Source organism: Somniosus microcephalus, chromosome 10 (genome assembly GCF_052327205.1).
Source record: "Somniosus microcephalus isolate GS21.2 chromosome 10, FLI_Smic_1.0, whole genome shotgun sequence".
NCBI classification, from domain to species: Eukaryota; Metazoa; Chordata; class Chondrichthyes; order Squaliformes; family Somniosidae; genus Somniosus; species Somniosus microcephalus.
Genome location: NC_140996.1, coordinates 213,093,108 through 213,116,154, shown reverse-complemented (window position 1 = coordinate 213,116,154; position 23,047 = coordinate 213,093,108). Strand labels below are relative to the sequence as shown.

The 23,047-nt window shown below is 48.5% G+C and overlaps 1 protein-coding gene across 1 annotated transcript in view; it reads right to left on the bottom strand.

The window, feature by feature from the left end:
* Nucleotides 1-21,852, bottom strand: part of plcxd1.2 (phospholipase C, X domain containing 1, tandem duplicate 2) — a 30,690-nt gene extending 8,838 nt beyond the window's left edge. The window contains 4 exon segments of the mRNA XM_085999592.1: nt 994-1,127; nt 6,009-6,138; nt 14,862-14,973; nt 21,180-21,852. Of these exon segments, the coding sequence (XP_085855718.1) occupies nt 994-1,127; nt 6,009-6,135 (261 nt within the window). The 5' untranslated portion in view covers nt 6,136-6,138; nt 14,862-14,973; nt 21,180-21,852.
* Nucleotides 21,853-23,047: the final 1,195 nt, after the last annotated feature.

The window sequence follows — 23,047 nt, the reverse complement described above, 5'->3', positions numbered from 1 at the left end:
CTCCCAAACCTGCGACCTCTTCCACCTATAAGGACAAGGGCAGCAGGCACATGGTAACACCATCACCTCCAAGTGCCCCTCCAAGTCACACACCAGCCTGACTTAGAAGTATTTCGTTGATCCTTCATTGTCGCTGGGTCAAAATCCTGGAACTCCCTCCCTAACAGCACTGTGGGAGTACCTTCACCACACGGACTGCAGCGGTTCAAGAAGGCAGCTCACCACCACCTTCTCGAGGGCAATTAGGGATGGGCAATAAATGCTGGCTTTGCCAGCAACGCCCAAATCCCATGAACGAATAAAAAAAAAAATTGAGTCACTAAGGAGAAGGGTAACAGGAACAGGCTGGGTCTTAAAAAGAGAAGGCTGATGGGTGACCTAATAAAAGGTCTTTAAAATTATGAAAGGTTTGGATAGAGTGGATACAGAGAGAATGTTTCCACTTGTGGGTAAGAGCATAACTAGAGGCCATCAATATAAGATAGTCACCAAAAAATCCAATAGGGAATTCAGAAGAAACTTCTTTACCCAGAGTGGTGAGAATATGGAACTCACTAGCACGGGGAGTGGTTGAAGCGAATAGTATAGGTGCCTTTAAGGGGAGGCTAGATAAGCATATGAGGGAAAAGGGAATCAAGGGTTATGCTGATAGAGTTAGATGAGGAAAAATGGGAGGAGGTTCGAGTGGAGCATAAATGCCAGAATGGCCTGTTTCTGTGCTGTATATCCTATGTAATCCTATGTACATGAGACAGTCCCAATCCAGTTCCATGGGTTCATAGCATAAATGTGACACTAAACTGGCTACTGACTGAGGCCACAGGATGGAAGGTGTTGGAAAGAGAAAAAGGTCACACTGCCACTTGTCGGATTTGCAGCTAAGGCACATTATTGGGGCCGAGTAAAAGGAAGCTTTACTCTGCATCTAACCATGCTATACCTGACACTGGAATGCTTAATGCTGACAATTGGGGTGCAAAAGGTGCAGCTTACCTGTGTCTTACACCATTTATATATCTCTGGACGAATAATACAGGGCATTATATGATCCAAATGGTTTAAAATCTTATCAGAAGGTTCGATCGGAGATTTTAAATCTAAGCAGTAAGCCATCGAATCATGGCTTCCTAGATGGGAACAAAAACAATTCTACTGTCAAAGCTTTGAATGATGACTTCACGTTAATCAATCACAATCCCGCCAACAACATTTACACCACACACGTGACAACACGAAGCAATAACATTCGCCCATGTTGCTCACCACACCCTATCTGAATGGCCCAGCCCGCGTCCTCCAGTTACCACTCTCAACCCAAAACCACTTTACCATGCTTCTTCTCTCACTTCCTCCTTTAAAAGCAGATCCCTCCCTACTAGTTCCTTTTTCAAATACTGCCACTCGATCTTTTAAGACTACACGTGCCCTTGACAATGCAGTGCTCCACTGGAGTATCAGCCCAGATTACCGTGCTCAAGTCAGCTGTGGCTCAGTTGGTAGCACCCTCGCCTCTGAGTCAGAAGGTTGTGGGTTCAAATCCCACTCCAGAGACTTGGGACTAGGGACAGGGTCACTGGCAAGGTGTGTGAAGCTAAGCTAGAGCCAGGCCTGGTTAGTAACTGGAGGGGTGACCATCAGGGAAGACCAGGTGCAGAAGGTCACGGAAGGAGCCCCGAGGAGGGGCGGTTGGTGAGAAGGTCACGGAAGGAGCCCCGGGAGGGGCGGCTGGTGAGCAGGCCCGGGCGCTGGGCTGAAGATTGTCGGAATGGTGGTAATGGAATGGCGGCGTGCACAGACGCAGCGGCTTTGCTTCTCCCAGGACAGTGCTATTTACGTTTAATGTTAATGTTATTTGTACTGGACTCATGGGAGCTTGCAAGATCACATTTCGTTGTTCATGTACTTATGCATTGTACAATGAAAATAAAGTTGAATTATTATTATTGAGCACATAAAGCTAGGCTGTCACTCCAGTGTAGTGCTGAGGGAGCGCTGCACTGTCGGAGGTACTGTCTTTCAGATGAGATGTTAAACCGAGGCCCCGTCTGCTCTCTCAGGTGGATGTATTTTGAAGAAGAGCAGGAGAGTTATCCCCGGTGTCCTGGGGCCAATATTTATCCCTCAACCAACATCACTAAAACAGATTATCTGGTCATTATCACATTGCTGTTTGTGGGACCTTGCTGTGTGCAAATTGGCTGCCGCGTTTCCCACATTACAACAGTGACTACATTTCAAAAGTACTTAATTGGCTGTAAAGCGCTTTGAGACGTCTGATGGTCGTGAAAGACGCTAAATAAATGCAAGTCTTTCTTTCAAGTCGTAACGTGGGATTTGAACACTGAAATGAAATCAGAAAGGTCTCTCATGATTCGCAATAACTTGATGATACAAAATCATGCATACTACTTCAGCTTTGTGCTTGCTGAGAACATGAGTCAACTTGGAGGCATTTATGGATTCGAGAAGACCATTTCTCTTGGTTTCTCCAGAAGTCACTCCAAGTCAATGGGTTCAGCCACAGGTTGGACTCAAGACTGTTTATGCTGCTATGTCTTTGTACACAGCAGTAGCTTGTTCTGCTTCCAGACACACAATTGATATCGCTACACAATGGAGATTTCTGAATGAGTATTGGAGAATAGGAGTATGAGAATTGGATAAATACTTGAAGGGAAACATTTGCAGGGCTATGGGGAAAGAACAGGGGAGTGGGATTAATTGGATAGCTCTACAAAGAGTCGGCACAGACACGATGGGCCAAATGGCCTCCTACTGTGCTGTATCATTCTATGAGTACGCTTAGCATAGGCTGAGGTATAGTAGTGCAGTGGTTATGGACATGTAACCCTAGAGGTTCAAATCCCACGTAAAAATTGCAAAACTGAATTTAATAAATCTGCTAACTTGTGAAAGCTACCGCTTTGTTGTGAAATCCGAACTGGTTCATCAATGTCCTTCAGGAAAGGGAACCTGCCACTCCTGGCTTGTTTGGCTCTGTATACTATGCAGTTAGCTCTTAATGCTCTCTGCTGTGACCTAACAAACAAACAATCACTAATTCAGACCAACTGGGGATGGACAATAAATACAGCAACTGGCCATGTTACCTTACAGCTACCTGGGAACAAATAAAGATGTGTGCTGAGATAAGCCAGCAGCGCTGAGATCTGAAAAGTGGGCTGGCCCGAAAGCTCCTGTGGTGTTTAAGCTATAGTAGCCACTTTTATACTTCTGCTGCTTTAGTTGAGTTTCTGAGCACCTCCCGAGATTTACACCACTAAATCCGGCTCCCTAATTCCAGAAGTAAACTTGTTACCCAATTTCGTCGTGGGTTGCGAGTCTGCTGCTGGGAAACGGGAGTTGCTCCAAGCAGCAACCATTAGGGTTTAATGAGCAGAGGAAACTTTACTTTGACCTGGGGGGGTGTTTGATCCTCACACCAGCAGCCTGAAATGGAAACGTGTTCCGTTCAGCATGACTAGCACCCCTCAACAACAACAACTTGTATTTATATAGCGCCTTTAACATAGTAAAACGTCCCAAGGCGCTGCACAGGAGTGCTTTAAGTCAAAAAAAATTGACACTGAGCCACATAAGGATAAATTAGGGCAGGTGACCAAAAGCTTGGTCAAAGAGGTAGGTTTTAAGGAGTGTCTTAAAGGAGGAAAGAGAGGTAGAGAGGCGGAGAGGTTTAGGCAGGGAATTCCAGAGCTGAGGGCCTCGGCAACAGAAGGCACGGCCACCGATGGTTGAGCGATTATAATCAGGGACGCTCAAGAGGGCAGAATTAGAGGCGCATTGAATCTACAAACACCAATGGCCGAGAGGAAAGGAAAAAAAGTCAGTTATGGAAAAGGGACTAGCCTCCACCAGAGGTTATTACACAAAATTGGGGCTCATGGGATTGTGGGTAACAGATTAGCTTGGATTGAGGATTGGTTAATGGACAGAAAACAGAGTAGGAATAAACGTGTCGTTTTCGGATTGGCAGGCTGTAACTAGTGGGGTACCGCAAGGATCAGTGCTTGGGCCTCAGCTATTTACAGTCTATATCAATGGCTTAGCTGAGGAGACCGAGTGTAATGTATCCAAGTTTGTTGACGATACAAAGCTAGGTGGGGAAGTAAGATGTGAGGAGGACACAAAGGGGCCGAAAAGGGATATAGACAGGTTAAGTGAGTGGGCAAGAACGTGGCAAGATGGAATATAATGTGGAGAAATGTGAAGTTATCCACTTTGGTAGGAAAAATAGAAAAGCAGAGTAATTTTTAAATGGTGAGAGACTGGGAAATGTTGGTGTTCAGAAGGACTTGGGTGTCCTTGTACATGAATCGCAGAAAGTTAACATGCAGGTACAGCAAGCAATTGGGAAAGCCCTTTTGTTCTTTCCTCCCCTCCCCCTTTCCCTGCCTCTGTACTTGCTTAAAATCTGTTACATCTCTAACTTTTTCCAGTTCTGATGAAAGGTCATCAACCTGAAATATTAACTCTGTTTCACTCTCCACAGATGCTGCCTGACCTGCTGAGTATTTCCAGCATTTTCTGTTTTTATTCCTTATGTTCTTTATAGACATTCCCTCACTTCACCATCTCCTTTCACACCACAAATATAAACCACTCACACCCTACTTCTGCTACCCGGTGTAAATACCATCACTGACAAAGCTGCATCAGCAGACACACCGGGCAGGATTTTCATTCAGAAGTCGGGAGGAGGCGGGGCTGCAATTTTCAGGGTTGTAGTCCCGCCTCCATCGAGATGCGGCCAATCCACGCGATTTTAACTTGATTGACCTTGTTGAGCCTGCCCAGCGGGCTCAGCAGGCCAATTAAGGGCCACCCAGCAACAGGTGACGTCACAGACTGAAATTTCATCTGTCAAGACGTGTTGACAGATGAAATATCAGTGTTTCACAGCTGTTTGAAGCTGTCAAACACTGACAGTCTTACTTCTAACCTGAGTCTTTCTACGCAGACTCAGTTAGAACTCTCACCAGCACTGAAAGCTGCAGGCTGTCACTTTTGACAGATCGCAGCCATTCTGCTTTCTGTGCCGGCTGAATGATGGACTCCCGAAACCTAGAGGAAGGAAGGCTGTAAAGGTAAGTACAGGTAATTTAAACTTCTTTACACACTTTAGACACACCAAACACACTTACCTTTGCACTCATGCATCCATAACTCACCTGAACACCGACATCTCGACCCCGCCAAGTCCTTCAACCCGACGGCCCGACTCCTCTAACTTGGCGTGGTTTGGCGCCGTCGGGAATCCCACACTTCAACCTTCAAAATAGGGATTAGGCTAAAAACTGCCTGTTAACAGGCAGTTAATTGGCACTAATCCCTTCCCGCCTCGGGTCAGCAGGTCCCAGTGCGGGGCAGGTACCCGCCTCCTTTGAAACTTACATGGAGGCGGGATGGTGTCGGGACCCCCGAATTCGGGAATTTAACCCCCCGCACGCCTCCAATCCCAACTCCACGGCACACTGAAAATCGACCCCAGCATTTTCTCCCTCCAATGCCCAATAAAATAAAATGTATTCATTTCACTTAATTCCTTAAAAGCCTCTCCCCCACTCCTGTTGACTACAAAAGACAGCAATGGGCTAAACATAAGAACATAAGAAATAGGAGCAGGAGATTTGGCCCCTCGAGCCTACTCCGCCATTTAATGAGATCATGGCTGATCTGATCTTTGGATCAGCTCCATTTCCCTGCCCGCTCCCCATAACCCTTCACTCCCTTATTGTTCAAAGATCTGTCCATCTCCACCTTAAATATATTCAATGACCCAGCCTCCACAGCTCTCTGGGGCAGAGAATTCCACAGATTTATGACCCTCAGAGAAGAAATTCCTCCTCATCTCAGTTTTAAATGGGCGACCCTTTATTCTGAAACTATGCCCCCTAGTTCTAGATTCTCCCATTAGGGGAAACATCCTCTCTGCATCTACCTTGTCGAGCCCCCTCGGTATCTTATGTTTCATTAAGAGCCACAGTTACCTGGAATAGCCAGATTGCACAGAGACTGGTCCCATAGCTTCTCTGGTAAATCCGACATCCAATGGGCAAACCGATTCTGAAGAAGACTTGAAAATAACACCTGCTGCTTTTGCCTGGAATCTGCCATTTTCTGCAAAAAGTTGCAAAGGAATCGTCAGTTTTACTTGATGTTCTACCTCTACAAGGCTGCAGCAGCGGTTCTGTTCCAAAGTAAAGTGGCTTCGCTGTGTTGGATCACGTGGGTGACATTCCCTAACTCGTCAGCTTACAAACCCAACTGTGCCATCTGGAGGGGCGCCAGGTGGCGAATCAGGGCCTTCCCCCCCCCTCCCCCCAAGTCAGGGAGAATGTGGCAGTGAGACCCAACGTGCCACTCTCGGACATCCCTGGCAGATGGTGCAAGAGTGACGATGGCTTTATTTTGCACCCTGTGGGTTCAATTTACATATATTCATGTATTCATGTACATTTATGCCAACTGTGTTTGATATGTGGGGAACTTTTGCGCTCATCAAGCTGAGAGATGTGGGCAAGAGGGATGCTGGTGAAGAGAAACGGAACAATTTTAATTCCCGGCACCCAATTCCAAAAACTCCCAAGCATGGTTGGATGCGGAGTAAAGTTCCCATTACCCCGCTGAACAACATGCCTCAATTGTACCCATTACACACATTCACTCTTCCATTTCCCACATATCCTGTGGCCTCTGAATGAGGTTCCCAATCAGTATCAAACTGGGGGGGCAGTGTTTTTTTTTTTTACAGTGGGCCCGTGTCCATTAGGAATGGCTTGACTCCCCAAATTGAGTTTGAAGAAGACATTCAACTCAGAACGCAGGGTGAATTGGATTTGAAACCAGTTCCACTTAGAAGTGAAAGGCCCCTGTATACCCTGAAACCTATAGCACCACCAAGTTCCAATAATTACATATTTTCAGCACATTTTAAGCAAACAGCATTGGCAGGTACCTTGGAGCAAATTATCTACTTGTTCACTATGCTGGGTCTGATGCATTGTCCAGTGAGAGCTTTCACTCACATTTCCCCAGCTGCATTGAGTCACACAGTGTCTGAATGCATAAGATGTAATGTAATGAGGTCGTAATGATTTCAACAGCAGAATTATGCAAATTAAGCCATCACACGTTATCATTTAGGGGGTAATTTTAACCCCCAAAAACGGGTGGGTTTGGGTCAGGTGGGAAGTTAAAATTTCCAACCCAATTTCCAACCCACCTTGAACTCGTCCACTTATGGTTTAATGGAGGTGGGACTGGGGGGGGGTGGGTCGACCAATCCATTCTCAAGAGGTGGGTCAGTCATTGAAAGCTTTTAAAAGGAGGCTGCGTGCCTCCATTTTAACATGCTTTCTATTTTTAAGTCATGTCGGCCGGGTTTTCCTGGCCTCGGGAAACCCGGAAGGTAAAAGGAGGCGAGAAGGGCTGGATCCATAAGCAGTATTGCCAACTCTCGTGATTCCATCGCGAGAGACGCGATTTCGAATGCGCGACCAAAAAAACTTATTTTTCACGCAAATCGGCTACTTCTCAGTGTAGCTCCAGCTCCTTTGACAAGACACGAACTGTCTCTTCTCTAATTTGCCGCTGACGCCATTCTCCCTCCCTTGAGTCAGGAACTGAACTCGATTCAATTCGAAGCAGGAACTTGTTGTATGAGAAGCGGTGCTCAGCCAGTGTCTGCTGACCACATCCTGGCTCATGTGGTTTCTCGACTGTGAGAACCAGGAGATCTGTTTTATCCTGACTCACCCAAACAGGGCAGGAAACGCACGGGACAGAGTCCATTAGATCCGAGCACCTGTTCAGCAATAGCCGACGCTGCACTTCAGCATCAAAGACAACTTTTGCCTTTCTTTGTAACTACTGTACAGTGCAGTGGGTCTGAGGAGAGGCTAAGAGGGCAGATTGAGACTGTAACTGAGCGGAGACAGTCTCCTGTAACTGGACAAGTCCATTCTTTGCCATCACCAGGAGAGAAAGAAACATAGCAGGAGAAAGAGAAAGTAAAAGACACAGGCAGACAGAGAGAGGGAGAGGGAGGCAGACAGAGAGGGGGAGAGAGAGGCAGACAGAGAGGGGGAAGAGAGAGGCAGACAGAGAGGGGGAAGAGAGAGGCAGACAGAGAGGGGGAAGAGAGAGGCAGACAGAGAGGGGGAAGAGAGAGGCAGACAGGGGGAGAGAGAGGCAGACAGAGAGAGGGAGAGAGAGGCAGACAGAGAGAGGGAGAGAGAGGCAGACAGAGAGAGGGACAGAGAGGCAGACAGAGAGAGGGAGAGGCAGACAGAGAGGGAGAAAGAGAGGCAGAGAGAGGGAGAGAGGCAGATAGAGAGAGGGAGAAAGAGAGGCAGACAGAGAGAGGGAGAAAGAGAGGCAGACAGAGAGAGGGAGAAAGAGAGGCAGACAGAGAGAGGGAGAAAGAGAGGCAGACAGAGAGAGGGAGAAAGAGAGGCAGACAGAGAGGGAGAAAGAGAGGCAGACAGAGAGAGGGAGAAAGAGGCAGACAGAGAGAGGGAGAAAGAGAGGCAGACAGAGAGAGGGAGAAAGAGAGGCAGACAGAGAGAGGGAGAAAGAGAGGCAGACAGAGAGAGGGAGAAAGAGAGGCAGACAGAGAGGGAGAAAGAGAGGCAGACAGAGAGGGAGAAAGAGAGGCAGACAGAGAGAGGGAGAAAGAGGCAGACAGAGAGAGGGAGAAAGAGAGGCAGACAAAGAGGGAGAGGCAGAGAGAGAGAGAGAGAGAAGGAGAGAGAGGCAGACAGAGAGAGGGAGAAAGAGGTAGACAGAGAGAGGGAGAGGCAGAGAGAGAGGGAGAGGCAGAGAGAGAGAGAGAGGCAGAGAGAGAGGAGAGAGAGGCGGAGAGAGAGGCAGGGAGAGAGAGGCAGACAGAGAGAGGGGCAGACAGAGAGAGGGAGAGAGGCAGAGAGAGAGGGGCAGACAGAGAGAGAGGGAGGCAGACAGACAGTGGGAGAGGCAGAGCGAGAGAGGCAGACAGAGAGAGCGAGAGAGGCAGACAGAGAGAGCGAGAGAGAGAGGCAGACAGAGAGCGCGAGAGAGAGAGGCAGAGAGAGAGCGAGAGAGAGAGAGGCAGACAGAGAGAGAGAGAGAGAGAGAGAGGCAGACAGAGAGAGAGACATACAGAGAGAGAGAGGCAGACAGAGAGAGAGCGAGAGAGAGATGCATTGGTGATCATTTTCCAGAACTCCCTGGACTCAGGAAAAGTCCTGGCAGATTGGAAAACTGCTAATGTAACACCCTTATTTAAGAAGGGAAGTAGACAAAAAGCTGGAAACTATAGACCAGTTAGCCTAACATCTGTGGTTGGCAAAATGTTGGAGTCCATTATTAAGGAAACATTAACAGAGCATTTGGATAAACAAAATTTAATAGGACAGAGTCAGTATGGTTTTACGAAGGGGAAGTCATGTTTGACAAATTTGCTCGAAGTCTTTGAGGATAGATGGATAAAGGGTGGATTATACAGGGTGGATAAAGGGGAACCAGTGGATGTAGTGTATTTGGACTTCCAAAAGACATTTGACAAGGTTCCACACAAAAGATTACTGATCAAGATAAAAAATCACGGGACTGGGGGTAATATACTGGCATGGGTGGAAGATTGGCTATCTAACAGAAAACAAAGAGTTGGGATAAATGGTTCGTTCTCGGGCTGGCAATCAGTAACTAGTGGTGTTCCACAGGGGTCAGTGCTGGGACCCCAACTCTTTACAATCTATATTTATGATTTGGAGGAAGGGACCGAGTGCAACATATCCAAGTTTGCTAACGATACAAAGATGGGAGGGAAAGCAGTGAGTGAGGAGGACATAAAAAACCTGCAAAAGGACATAGACAGGCTAAGTGAGTGGGCAGAGATTTGACAGATGCAATATAATGTTGGAAAGTGTGAGGTTATGCACTTTGGCAGAAAAAATCAAAGAGCAAGTTATTATCTAAATGGAGAGAAACTGCAAAGTGCTACAGTACAAAGGGATCTGGGGGTCCTGGTGCATGAAACACAAAAAGTTAGTATGCAGGTGCAGCAGGTGATCAGGATGGCCAATGGAATCTTGGCTTTTATTGCAAGGGGGATGGAGTATAAAAACAGGGAAGTCTTGCTGCAGTTATACAGGGTATTGGTGAGGCCACACCTGGAATACTGCGTGCAGTTTTGGTTTCCATATTTAAAAGATATACTTGCTCTCGAGGCGGTTCAGAGAAGGTTCACTCGGTTGATTCCAGAGATGAGGGGGTTGACGTATGAGGAAAGGTTGAGTAGGTTGGGCCTCTACTCATTGGAATTCAGAAGAATGAGAGGCGATCTTATCGAAACATATAAGATTGTGAGGGGGCTTGATCGGGTGGATGTGGTGAGGATGTTTCCACTGATGGGTGAGACTAGAACTAGGGGGCATAATCTTAGAATAAGGGGCTGCCCTTTCAAAACTGAGATGAGGAGAAACTTCTTCACTCAGAGGGTAGTAAATCTATGGAATTTGCTACCCCAGAGAGCTGTGGAAGCTGCAACATTAAATAAATTTAAAATGGAGATAGACATTTTCCTAGCAGATAAGGGAATTAGGGGTTACGGGAAATAGAGCAGGGAAGTGGACGCGAGTCTAGATTCAGATCAGCCATGATCCTATTGAATGGTGGAGCAGGCCCGAGGGGCCATATGGCCTACTCCTGCTCCTACTTCTTATGTTCAGACAGAGAGAGAGAGGCAGACAGGGAGAGAGAGGCAGAGAGGGAGAGAGAGAGGCAGAGAGAGGGAGAAAGGCAGAGGTTGTTTCTAAATGACAAATTTCACCAGTCATCGTCTTCCTGTACTACTGTCAGCGTACCTTATCACGCCTTATCACTCAACTAGGAAATCTGTCACTGCTTATCTCAGGCCAAATCAAAGAATGACTCATGCTTTTGATTAGCAATTGTATTTGCACTTCCTGTCCGGGAGCAAAGGTTAGTAAGGGGTCGGGTCGGGAAAAAAACAACAACTATGATTTCTCTATACCAAGTCTCATGATTTTTAAGTGTTTGTCTCCTGATTTAAGAGATGTTGCAGTTTTTTTTATTTGTTCATGGGATGTGGGCGTCGCTGGCAAGGCCAGCATTTATTGCCCATCCGTAATTGCCCTGGAGAAGGTGGTGGTGAGCCACCTTCTTGAAACGCTGCAGTCCTTGTGGTGAAGGTACTCCCACAGTGCTGTTACAGAGGAAGTTCCAGGATTTTGACCCAGCGACAATGAAGGAACAGAGATATATTTCCAAGTCAGGATGGTGTGTGACTTGGAGGGGAACTTGGAGGTGATGGTGTTCCCATGCACCTGCTGCCCTCGTCCTTCTAGGTGGTAGAGGTCGCGGGTTTGGGAGTTGCTGCCGAAGAAGCCTTGGCGAGCTGCTGCAGTGCATCTTGTAGATGGTACACACTGCAGCCACGGTACGCCGGTGGTGGAGGGAGTGAATGTTTAAGGTAGTGGATGGGGTGCCAAACGAGTTGCTTTGTCCTGGATGATGTCGAATTTTTTGTGTGTTGTTGGAGCTGCACTCATCCAGGCAAGTGGAGAGTATTCCATCACACTCCTGACTTGTGCCTTGCAGATGATGGAAAGGCTTTGGGGAGTCAGGAGGTGAGACACTCGTCACAGAATACCCAACCTCTGACCCGCTCTTGTAGCCACTGTGTTTATGTGGCTGGTCCAGTTAAGTTTCTGGTCAATGGTGACCCCCCAGAATGTTGATGGTGGGGGATTCGGCGATGGTAATGTCGTTGAATGTGAAGGGGTGGGGGTTAGACTCTCGCTTGTTGGAGATGGTCATTGCCTGGCACTTTCATGGCGCGAATGTTACTTGCCTTATCTGAGGAAGGATGTTCTTGCCATGGAAGGAGTTCAGCGAAGATTCACCAGGCTGATACCTGGGATGGCAGGAATGACGTATGAGGAGAGATTGGGTCGATTGGGCTTGTACTCGCTGGAGTTTAGAAGAATGAGAGGGGATCTCATTGAAACTTATAAAATTCTGACAGGACTGGACAGACTAGATGCAGGAAGGATGTTCCCAATGGTCGGGGAGTCCAGAACCAGGGGTCACAGCCTAAGGATAAGGGGTAGGCCATTTAGGACAGAAATGAGGAGGAATTTCTTCACCCAGAGAGTGGTGAACCTGTGGAATTCTCTACCACAGAAGGCAGTAGAGGCCAATACATTAAATATATTCAAGAAGGAGTTGGATATATTTCTTAAGGCTAAAGGGATCAAGGGGTATGGGGAGAAAGCAGGGACCGGGTACTGAAATTGGATGATCAGCCATGATCGCATTGAATGGCGGAGCAGGCTCGAGGGGCCGAATGGCCTACTCCTGCTCCAATCTTCTATGTTTCTACGTTTGCCACTTACCAGTCCAAGCCTGAATGTCATCCAGGTCTTGCTGCATTTGGGCATGGACTGCGTCATTACCTGAGAAGTTGGCAATACTGCATAAGGTGAGTGCCTTTACAGCACTGCTTGTGGGCCAGGTGGAGCAGGAGTGTTTTCTCCAGGCCCAACAAGCCAACCTGTAAACATACACCTCCTGTTGTCCGACCACCCACCCCCACCATCTCTGACCACTCCCCCCCCACCCTGATCTCCCCCCCGACCCCACGATCATTGACCCATCCCGCCCCCTGCGACCACCATCTCGCGCCTCCCCCCCCGACCATGCTCTAACCTCACCCCCCGCAATCTGCTCCCCCCTCCCCACTAGATCTACATGCTCCTCCACTGCGTCCTTCCACTGCAGGCTTTCCCGCCCGATGGGCAGGCTGTCAATCAGGCTGGCTGCCGGGAGGGAAACCTGGAGAAAAAAAAAAATGTAAAATACTCCCTGCAGTTTCCTGTTCATAACTCCTCCCCCTTGTGCTCTGAACGTGCAGCGCGGTAAATATCGGGGCATTGGTCTCCCATCACAGTTCCAGTTGTGGATATCCAGTTTCTTCTCAATCACTATTTATGCTGTAAATGTATTACAGGGTTAGAATTTCCGCAGAGGTTTGCCGATCTACCAGCGTAGCTTTGGTGGAAGACTGGCGGAGAGCCCAGGGAAACAGCATAAGCGACCATGCTTTTGGTCACCTCTCTGCTGCTGCTCAGTGCCTCCTCTCTTCTATGTGAAGTACCTCAGGATATTTAATGCGTTCAAGATACTATACAAATTGTTGTCATTATAGCTTAGTAGGCCTTTTTGTACAATGTAGGAAAAATCTGTACACAAACCTGACCCTGACACACTGACCCTGAAACACCGGCCCAGATAGTTAGGGGGAGGCAAGGACGTCGCGGGTGAGGCCAAAATCAGCCGAAGAACCTGGCAAGGTGGGGGATGTGAAGGCCCTGCAGATCTCAACGGCAGGGCCTTATTTGCATCTTCTAGTGTTACCTCCTGCCCGGCAGATGACCAAATGGACAGCCTGGCTGGCAGGCAGGGAGACTGGGGGGAAGGAGGCCCACGATTGGGAGCTCTGGGGGAGGGATGGTGGAGAACGGGGCTGGGGAGGCTGGAGATCGGGGCTGGGGGGAGGGAGGCCGGAGATCGGGGCTGGGGGAGGGAGGCCGGAGATCAAGGCTGGGGGAGGGAGGCCGGAGATCAGGGCTGGGGGGAGGGAGGCCGGAGATCAGGGCTGGGGGGAGGGAGGCCGGAGATCAGGGCTGGGGGGAGGGAGGCCGGAGATCAGGGCTGGGGGGAGGGAGGCCGGAGATCAGGGCTGGGGGGAGGGAGGCCAGAGATGTGCCAAATAACTGCCTGAATCCATGAGGTTAAAACTTAAAACTAAAGGCTTTTATTAAGGAAGAATCATGGCATCAAGTTAACACAGGGCAACCATCATTCATCACCGACCGGGCCCTTATGAGTAAAACCCAGCTCTTATAAATAAGACTCACACCAATCAGGAGGATCCATAAAGGCGGAGCTAGGGAGGAACATTAGTGGTTACACCTGTAAAACATTCCAGACATTAACAACAGACAATCCAGAACATAGAGTTATTTCATCACAGCCAGAGATCAGGGCTGGGGGAGGGAGGCTGGAGATCAGGGCTGGGAGAGGGAGGCTGGAGATCGGAGCTGGGGGAGGGAGGCTGGAGATCGGGCTGGGGGAGGGAGGCTGGAGATCGGGCTGGGGGAGGGAGGCTGGAGATCAGGGCTGGGGAGGGAGGGAGGCTGGAGATCAGGGCTGGGGGAGGGAGGCTGGAGATCAGGGCTGGGGAAGGGAGGCTGGCGATCAGGGCTGGGGAAGGGAGGCTGGAGATCAGGGCTGGGGGAGGGAGGCTGGAGATCAGGGCTGGGGGTGGTTGAAGGCTTCCTTGAGGGGCCTGGTGGGAGCACTCTGCTCCTTCTGGCCCACAAGGAATGCTAAGAGTGCCCGTTACCTTGGGGAGCCGGCATCTCCCGCCTCGGTTCAGCTGCCGAGTTTCCCATTGCTCAGCCCTCCCCCTCACTTTCTGTTAAGTTTAAGTCATGGCACCTCTGATGTCATCAGGCCGTGACTTTGGTATGTTAATTAGGCCCCGCCTGCCTTTTCATAAGATAGCATGTGGAATAGTACAGAACAGAAGGTGGCCATTTGGCCCATCGAGCTTTGCGGGAGCCTCGTCCAAGGCCTGAATGCGGCACTTTAAAATTTAATGGGGGGGGGAGGGAGAGTTAAAATCAAGGCCACTATTTTTATAGAAAGGACTAAGATTAGTGCCGAATACAATGCGTAAATTCTTAGATAACTGAACAATGTGGGGGAACACTGTTGCTCATCTCAACACCCTAAAATGACACTGCACCAGTGACAGCGAGGTCGAGAGATACCTGTCCCGTCAGAGTTGCCACTTTCTCCAGCTGCAGGATGAGTCAGCAGTCCGCCCATCAATTCCTGCGGGTTTCACGTTGTCGCCCTGTACAGATTTTCTCCAACTGGGTCCTGCGTCAGAAAGCAAAAACCAGAACTGTAACTTTTAAATAACTGCACACGGGCTCAGCTTGCACATGCTAAGTCGTTCTTAGAACTGTCGCCAGAGCTGTGGGTTGATGGGTGTTTCTGTGACGGGAAGGCTGTTTCCAGTGGGGTTCCGCAGGGCTCAGTACTGGGTCCTTTGCTTCTTGTGGTATATATCAATGATTTGGACTTGAATGTAGGAAGTATGATTAAGAAGTTTGCAGGTGATACAAAAGTTGCCCATGTGGTTGATAATGAAGAAGAAAGCTGTAGACTGCAGAAGAGATCAATGGACTGGTCTGGTGGGCAGAACCGTGGCAAATGGAATTCAATCCAGAGAAGTGTGAGGTAATGCATTTGGGGAGGGCTAGCAAGGCAAGGGAATACACAATAAATGGTAGGACACTGAGAAGTGTAGAGGATCAGAGGGACCTTGGAGTGCATGTCCACAGATCCCTGAAGGTAGCAGGACAGGTAGATAAGGTGGTTAAGAAGGCATACGGGATACTTGCCTTTATTAGCCGAGGCATAGAATATAAGAGCAGGGAGGTTATGCTTGAACTGTATAAAACACGAGTTAGGGCGCAGCTAGAATACTGCGTGCAGTTCTGGTCACCACATTACAGGAAGGATGTGATTGCACTAGAGGGAGTGCAGAGGGGATTTACGAGAATGTTGCCTGGGCTGGGGAATTTTAGCTATGAGGAAAGATTGGATAGGCTGGGGTTGTTTTCTTTAGAACAGAGGCTGAGGGGAGACTTAATTGAGGTGTATAAAATTATGAGGGGCCTGGATAGAGTGGATAGGAAGAACCTATTTCTCTTAGCAGAGGGCTCGATAACCAGGGGGCATAGATTTCAAGTAATTGGTCGGAGGTTCAGAGGGGATTTGAGGAGAAATGTTTTCACCCAGAGGGTGGTGGGGGTCTGGAACTCACTGCCTGAAAGGGTGGTAGAGGCAGAAACCCTCATCACATTTTAAAAGTACTTGGATATGCACTTGAAGTGCCGTAACCTACAGGGCTACGGACCAAGTGCTGGAAAGTGGGATTAGGCTGGATAGCTCTTTGTCGGCTGGCACGGACAAGGTGGGCCGAATGGCCTCCTTCTGTGCTGTAACTTTCTATGATTCTATGATTGGCCCTGCATTGTGACCGAGGCAGAACTCCAGCCATAAAGAAGTTCAAGCTGCTGCTGCTCCAATTTAAACGCAGTACTGTGCTAAACCGGTCTTTCCAGTTTTACATTCCTCCCTCCCTCCCTTAAGATCTAGTGCAGCATGAATGGAAACCATTAACCTGAGAATTCAAAGCCAGCCACTAGATAATTGCAGATGAGAAAGATCATTCTGCCCTTCCTAATTACGGGAACAGGCGGAAGCCATTCAGCCCCTCGAGCATGTTCCGCCATTTAATGAGATTTTGGCTGATCTGTGACCCAACTCCATATGCCCGCCTTTGCCCCATATCCCTTAATACCTTTGATTAACAGAAAGCTATCAATCTCAAGATTTAAAATTAACAATCTAGCATCAATTGCCGTTTGCGGAAGAGAGTTCCAAACTTCGACCACCCTTTGTGTGTAGAAGTGTTTCCTAATTTCACTCCCGAAAGGCCTGGCTCTAATTTTTAGACTGTACCCCTAATTCATCCATCTAGAAAGATTGTAAAGTGCCCCATTGTAGAAGCTAATTGTTTCTTAAATGTTTCCAGGGTTTTTGCCTCTGGTGCTCTCTCTGGAAGTGTATTCACACGTTGATCACTCCGTGAGAAGAAAGATTTCCTGAAATCAGTCCTAAAATTCCCCTTCCCCACCAAAGCAAACTTCCCCCAAGGTTCCCCCACCCTCGCCCTGAACCCGTGTCTTTCCCTAGCTTCCCTCCTATTTCCCCGCATACCCTCTCGAAGCTCATTCTGCTCTTTAAACCCCATTCCCACTAAACTGCTGACCATCCATGTTGGCCAACATTGTAAATGTTTCTCTGTCCTCAGGTGCTGCCCCCTCCCTTTCAAAACCACTGACCATTCCCCTCCTCAAAACACCCACCCTCAACCCCTCTGCTCTTGCAAACTACTGACCCATCTCCAAACACCTTTTCCTTTGTTTCTTTCCTCTCCAAAGTGCATGAACAAGTTGTTGCCTCCCATTTCCCCCCCAACTGCTTGCATGAATCTCATTGAAACTTATAAAATTCTAACAAGACTAGATGCAGGAAGGATGTTCCCGATGGTCGGGGAGTCCAGAACCAGAGGTCACAGTCTAAGGATAGGAGTAAGCCATTTAGGACTGAGATGAGGAGGAATTTCTTCACCCAGAGAGTGGTGAACTTGTGGAATTCTCTACCACAGAAGGCAGTTGAGGCCAATTCATTAAATATATATAAAAAGGAGTTAGATATATTTCTTAAGGCTAAAGGGATCAAGGGATATGGGGAGAAAGCAGGGACAGGGTACTGAGTTTGGATGATCAGCCATGAGCTCATTAAATGGCGGAACAGGCTCGAGGGGCCGAATGGCCTACTCCTGCTCCTATCTTCTATGTTTCTCTGAATCTCTCATCAAGTTTCAGCCACTACCACAGCACTGAAATGGCCCTGCTCAAAATCACAATTAACGTCCTCTGTGACTGTGACCGTGGGTACTATCGCTCCTTGTCCTTCTCAATTTCTCTGCCGATTTGACACGGTTGACCACACCATCCTCCTCCAATACCTCTTCTACGTTGTCTAGCTGAGAGGGGCTGCCCTTGCTTGGTTCCACTCTTATTTATCCAAGAGCATCTCCAGCAATGGCTTCTCTTCCTGCCCCCCACATCATTACCTCTGGAGCCCCTCCAATGTTCTACTCTTAGCCCCATCCTATCCCTCATTTACATGCTGCCCCTCAGCAACATCATCTGAAGACATGGGGGTCAGGTTCCACATTACCCCTCACTATAAACACAGAAGGGAATCAATGTAATGATGCAGAAGGTAAATCAAAAACTTTAACATCGCAAGAATCCTCCTCAATCGCCTTCTCCCAGTGGCTGAAGAGCTCCTCCCAGAGTCGCAATGCGGATTCCGCCCACTAAGGGGCACAATGGACATGATCTTCACTGCACGTCAATTACAAGAGAAATGCAGGGAACAGCACCAACCACTGTACATGGCCTTCTTTGATCTCACAAAGGCCTTCGACACTGACAACCATCGGGATTATAAAGTGTCCTCCTCAAATTCGGCTGCCCTCAAAAGTTTGTCACTATCCTCCGTCTGCTTCACGACGACATGCAGGCCGTGATCCTGATCAACGGTTCCACCACAGACCCAATTCACGTACGAACCGGGGTCAAGCAAGGCTGTGTCATCGCACCAACGCTCTTCTCAATCTTCCTTGCTGCAATGCTCCATCTCACCCTCAGTAAGCTCCCCACTGGAGTGGAGCTAATTTACAGAACAAACGGGAAACTGTTCAACCTCCGTCACCTCCAGTCCAGATCCAAGGTCGTCCCATCCTCTGTTGCAGATGATGCTTGCGTCTGCGCTCACTCGGAGGTCGAACTCCAAACCATCGTAAATACCTTCACCGAAGCATACGAGAGCATGGGCCTTACACTAAACGTCCGTAAGACAAAGGTCCTCTACCAACCTGCCCCCGCCACACAGTGCTGCCCCCCGATTATCAAAATCCACGACAAGGCCTTGGACAACGTGGACCACTTTCCATACCTCAGGAGCCTACTGTCAACAAAGGCAGACGTCGACGACGAAGTCCAACACCGCCTTCGGTGTGCCAGTGCAGCCTTCGGTCGCCTGAGGAAGAGAGTGTTTGAAGACCAGGACCTCAAACCCGGCACTAAGTTCATGGTCTACAGAGCAGCAGTGATACCTGCCCTGCTGTATGCCTCAGAGACATGGACCATGTACAGCAGGCACCTCAAAGCACTGGAGAGGTACCACCAACGCTGCCTCCGCAAGATCCTGCAAATCCATTGGCAGGATAGGCGCACCAACATCAGTGTTCTTGCTCAGGCCAACATCCCCAGCATCGAAGCTCTGACCATGCTCAATCAGCTCCAATGGACGGGTCACATTGTCCGCATGCCCGATACGAGACTCCCAAAACAAGCGCTCTATTCGGAGCTCCGGCATGGCAAGAGAGCCCCAGGTGGGCAGAGGAAACGCTTTAAGGACACCCTCAAAGCCTCCTTGAAAAAGTGTAACATCCCCACCGACACCTGGGAATCTCTGGCCCAAGACCGCACAAAGTGGAGGAGAAGCATCCGGGAAGGCGCCGAACACCCCGAGTCTCTTCGCCGGTAGCAAGCAGAAGCCAAGCGCAGGCAGCGCAAGGAGCGCACGTCAACCCAAGCACCCCACCCACTCGCCCCTTCAACCACCGTCTGCCCCACCTGTGACAGAGACTGTAGGTCCCGCATTGGACTCATCCGTCACCTGCGAACTCATTTTTAATGTGGAAGTAAGTCATCCTCGGTTCCGAGGGACTGCCCAAGAAGAAGAAGACTTCTTTGTGTGTCTGCTGAAGTGAATCCCCAGGCTATTTGACCATGGGTGGACATAAAAGATCCCATGGCACTATTTCAAAGAAGAGCAGGGGAGTTTTCCCCGGTGTGCTGGCCAATATTTATCCCTCAACCAACATTACTAAAAACAGATGATGCAGTCATTATCACATTGCCGTTTGTGGGAACTCGCTGTGTGCAAAATTGGCTGCCGAGTTTCATACTGTACAACAGTGACTACACTTCAAGAAGTACTTCATTGACTGTAAAGTGCTTTGGGACGTCCTGAGGTCGTGAAAGGCGCTATATAAATGCAAGTCTTTCTTTCATTCTATGATAGCACCCCAACTGGATCCAATCCTGTCCTCATCCGAACATCCAAACACACGCACAAGGATAACATGACAATCACGAGCAACGACCCTGCCTAATCTTTCCCATCCATAGCTATGGAGAAGCCAATTGCAGATCTCCTAGGGCTGCTGTGGCTCAAAGAATCATAGAATGATGCCGCACAGAAGGAGGCCATTTGGGCCATCGTGTCTATGCTGGCTCTTTTGTAGAGCGATCCAATTAATCCCACTCCCCTGCTCTTTCTCCATAGCCCTTGTAATTTTTTTCCCCCTTCAAGTATTTATCCAATTCTCTTTTGAATGTTACTATTGAATCTGGCCCTTTCAAAGAAATTTTAATTTGTTTTTTAAATCAATTGAATGTAATTTACCAGCCACGTTAGAGGAACCCAGAGATTGAGATACACCATGAAATCTCTCCACAGCATCCCTGTGCATAAAAAAATGCAATTGGGATTTAGGGAGAGAGAAAACAAGCTTGAAGACCGAGAGAGGAAATGAGCCAGTAAGATAGCAACTGACTGGAAACTCGAGGTCGACGTGTATACCGTCCGCAGAACAGTAACTGGAACTTAACCGGAGTAGAATTGGTAAATAAACAATGGGCCAGTAATTCCGGTCCCAATGCGTGAGTACGGACGGGGTACTCACGCGTGGGCCCGTTGGAAGTGCCGGATTTCAGCATGCACAGCGCATGCGCGGGAAACCGGCATTTCCTCCAAGGGGTTCAGAGGTTCAACGCGTGCGCGCAGGACTCTGCGCGCACGCGTTGAACTTCCTTCTTTTTGACAGGTTTGCCCGTGTGCAAGGGCCTGAACTTTTTACACATATAAAAAGGAGGCGTAAGGACTGGATTCTTGAAGGTAAGTGGTCTATTATTTAAAATTATAACATTTTTCCCACAGCTTTATTGGCCCTGAAATTAGGATTGGGAGCTTGCCGCGCGTGCAAGCCCCCGATGTGCACTTACCCGGCGCGCTGACATTTCAATCCTGGCCCGCATTGCATTTCCTCTCACTGGCCCGCTTGAAGTCCTGCCGCGCAGTGCGTGCGTGACCCAGCGGCGTACTTAGTGCGATGAGCCGGCTGGGATCACGTGAGCACAGGGCAACCAATGGGAGGTTGCAAAAGTTCATTCATGAGTTTGATAGTAAGAGCTGTCAAACTCATGAAAACTCCTGGTCCCAAAACACTACTTAAACTTGAAAGAAAAATTTAAAAAAACATCGCACTATTTAAATGAACCATAAATAACTGTTAAAAAAAACTATTTTAAACAATAATTTTAAAATTTGAAAAAAATTATATAAAAAATCAGGGCTAAAACTAAACTTACCTCACTGTAAATTCTTTAGCCAAGGCGCAGGAGAGAGAAAAGAAAGCGTTACCGTGTCTCCACTGTCGCCCTGATGGAGAGAATCTGTCCTGGGCTTTCAATCCGCTGTCTGTGCCCCGGTTGCGGGGTTTTCTCCGCTGTCTGTGCCCCGGTTGCGGGGTTTTCTCCGCTGTCTGTGCCCCGGTTGCGGGGTTTCTCCGCTGTCTGTGCCCCGGTTGCGGGGTTTCTCCGCTGTCTGTGCCCCGGTTGCGGGGTTTTCTCCGCTGTCTGTGCCCCGGTTGCGGGGTGTCTCCTCTGTCTGTGCCCCGGTTGCGGGGTTTCTCCTCTGTCTGTGCCCCGGTTGCGGGGTTTCTCCGCTGTCTGTGCCCCGGTTGCGGGGTGTCTCCTCTGTCTGTGCCCCGGTTGCGGGGTTTCTCCTCTGTCTGTGCCCCGGTTGCGGGGTTTCTCCTCTGTCTGTGCCCCGGTTGCGGGGTTTCTCCTCTGTCTGTGCCCCGGTTGCGGGGTTTCTCCGCTGTCTGTGCCCCGGTTGCGGGGTTTCTCCTCTGTCTGTGCCCCGGTTGCGGGGTTTCTCCTCTGTCTGTGCCCCGGTTGCAGTGCCGGTCTCCCGGCTGTAGTTGGCTTTCTGCTGTAACTGCAGGCTTGTCGCGTCTATGCGCAAGTCAGAAGGGGCGGGTGTTTATTATGCACAGTCTGGACGGATGTGACTGTGATTATCGGTTCAAACTTGCCCTGTCTGAAAGTTGGTCATCCAGTCCTGCACTCAGCAAGAGACGGATTATGGCAATCTTAAAAATAAGCACAGCTCCATTTATTTAAATGCAGTTGCGATTTTTGGAATTGAAATTCCACTGTGCAATATCTGTAACCCACTAATCAAAGTGCAGGAACAAAAGTTCTCTATTTAGTAAACTGCTTCTATCCCACTCTCTGTGGGACAGTGTCAGCCCTGGCTCAGTTGGTAGGTCTCTCGCCTCTGAGTCAGAAGGTTGTGGAGGCCCCGTCCGCTCTCTCAGGTGGATGTAAAAGATCCCATGGCACTATTTTGAAGAAGAGCAGGGGGAGTTATCCCCGGTGTCCTGGCCAATATTTATCCTTCAATCAACATCACTAAAAACATTATCTGGTCATTATCACATTGCTGTTTGTGGGAGCTTGCTGTGCACAAATTAGCTGCTGCGTTACAACAGTGACTACACTTCATTGGTGCTTTGAGACGTCCGGTGGTTGTGGAAGGTGCTATATAAATGCAAGTCTTTCTTTTTTTCTCTAAAACAAACAGGTCAACAATTTTGTTAAAATAGCAAATAGAGTCATTTTACACCAGCGCATTATAAACAGCAGAACTTCATTCACTTTATGATTATAAATCACTCCAAACATTAATGTTGCAGGCCTATTTAGTATAAAAAGTGACCAGTTTTAATGGATGGCAGATTTAAATAGAGTTCCACATATACAAATAGGTTAGAAATCACTCTCTTTGTTGCTAATTATAAGGCGCTGATTTCCTGAATTAGTGCTACTAGCAGGCGGATTTGTCCCTCGGCCTGGGCGTACTGGACAATTGTGGGCGCACTGCTTTCACTACAGTTTAAATTCACAAATGAATTTAGTCTAATCAGCATGGAGTTTCCATAGTCCTGAAGTATAGGTAGACTGTACATATCTAGCTTCAACACGAGTCATTAATTTCAGTTTCATAATATATCATAGAATTATTCACTTCCTGTTCTCATTTAACATTTTTCTCCAAAAAGGGCGCACAATGAGGAAAAATGCAATATAGGTATATGGAGAAGCTAAATAAGTACATGAGGGAGAAAGAAATAGAAGATTTTGCTGATAGGGTCAGATGAAGTAGGGTGGGA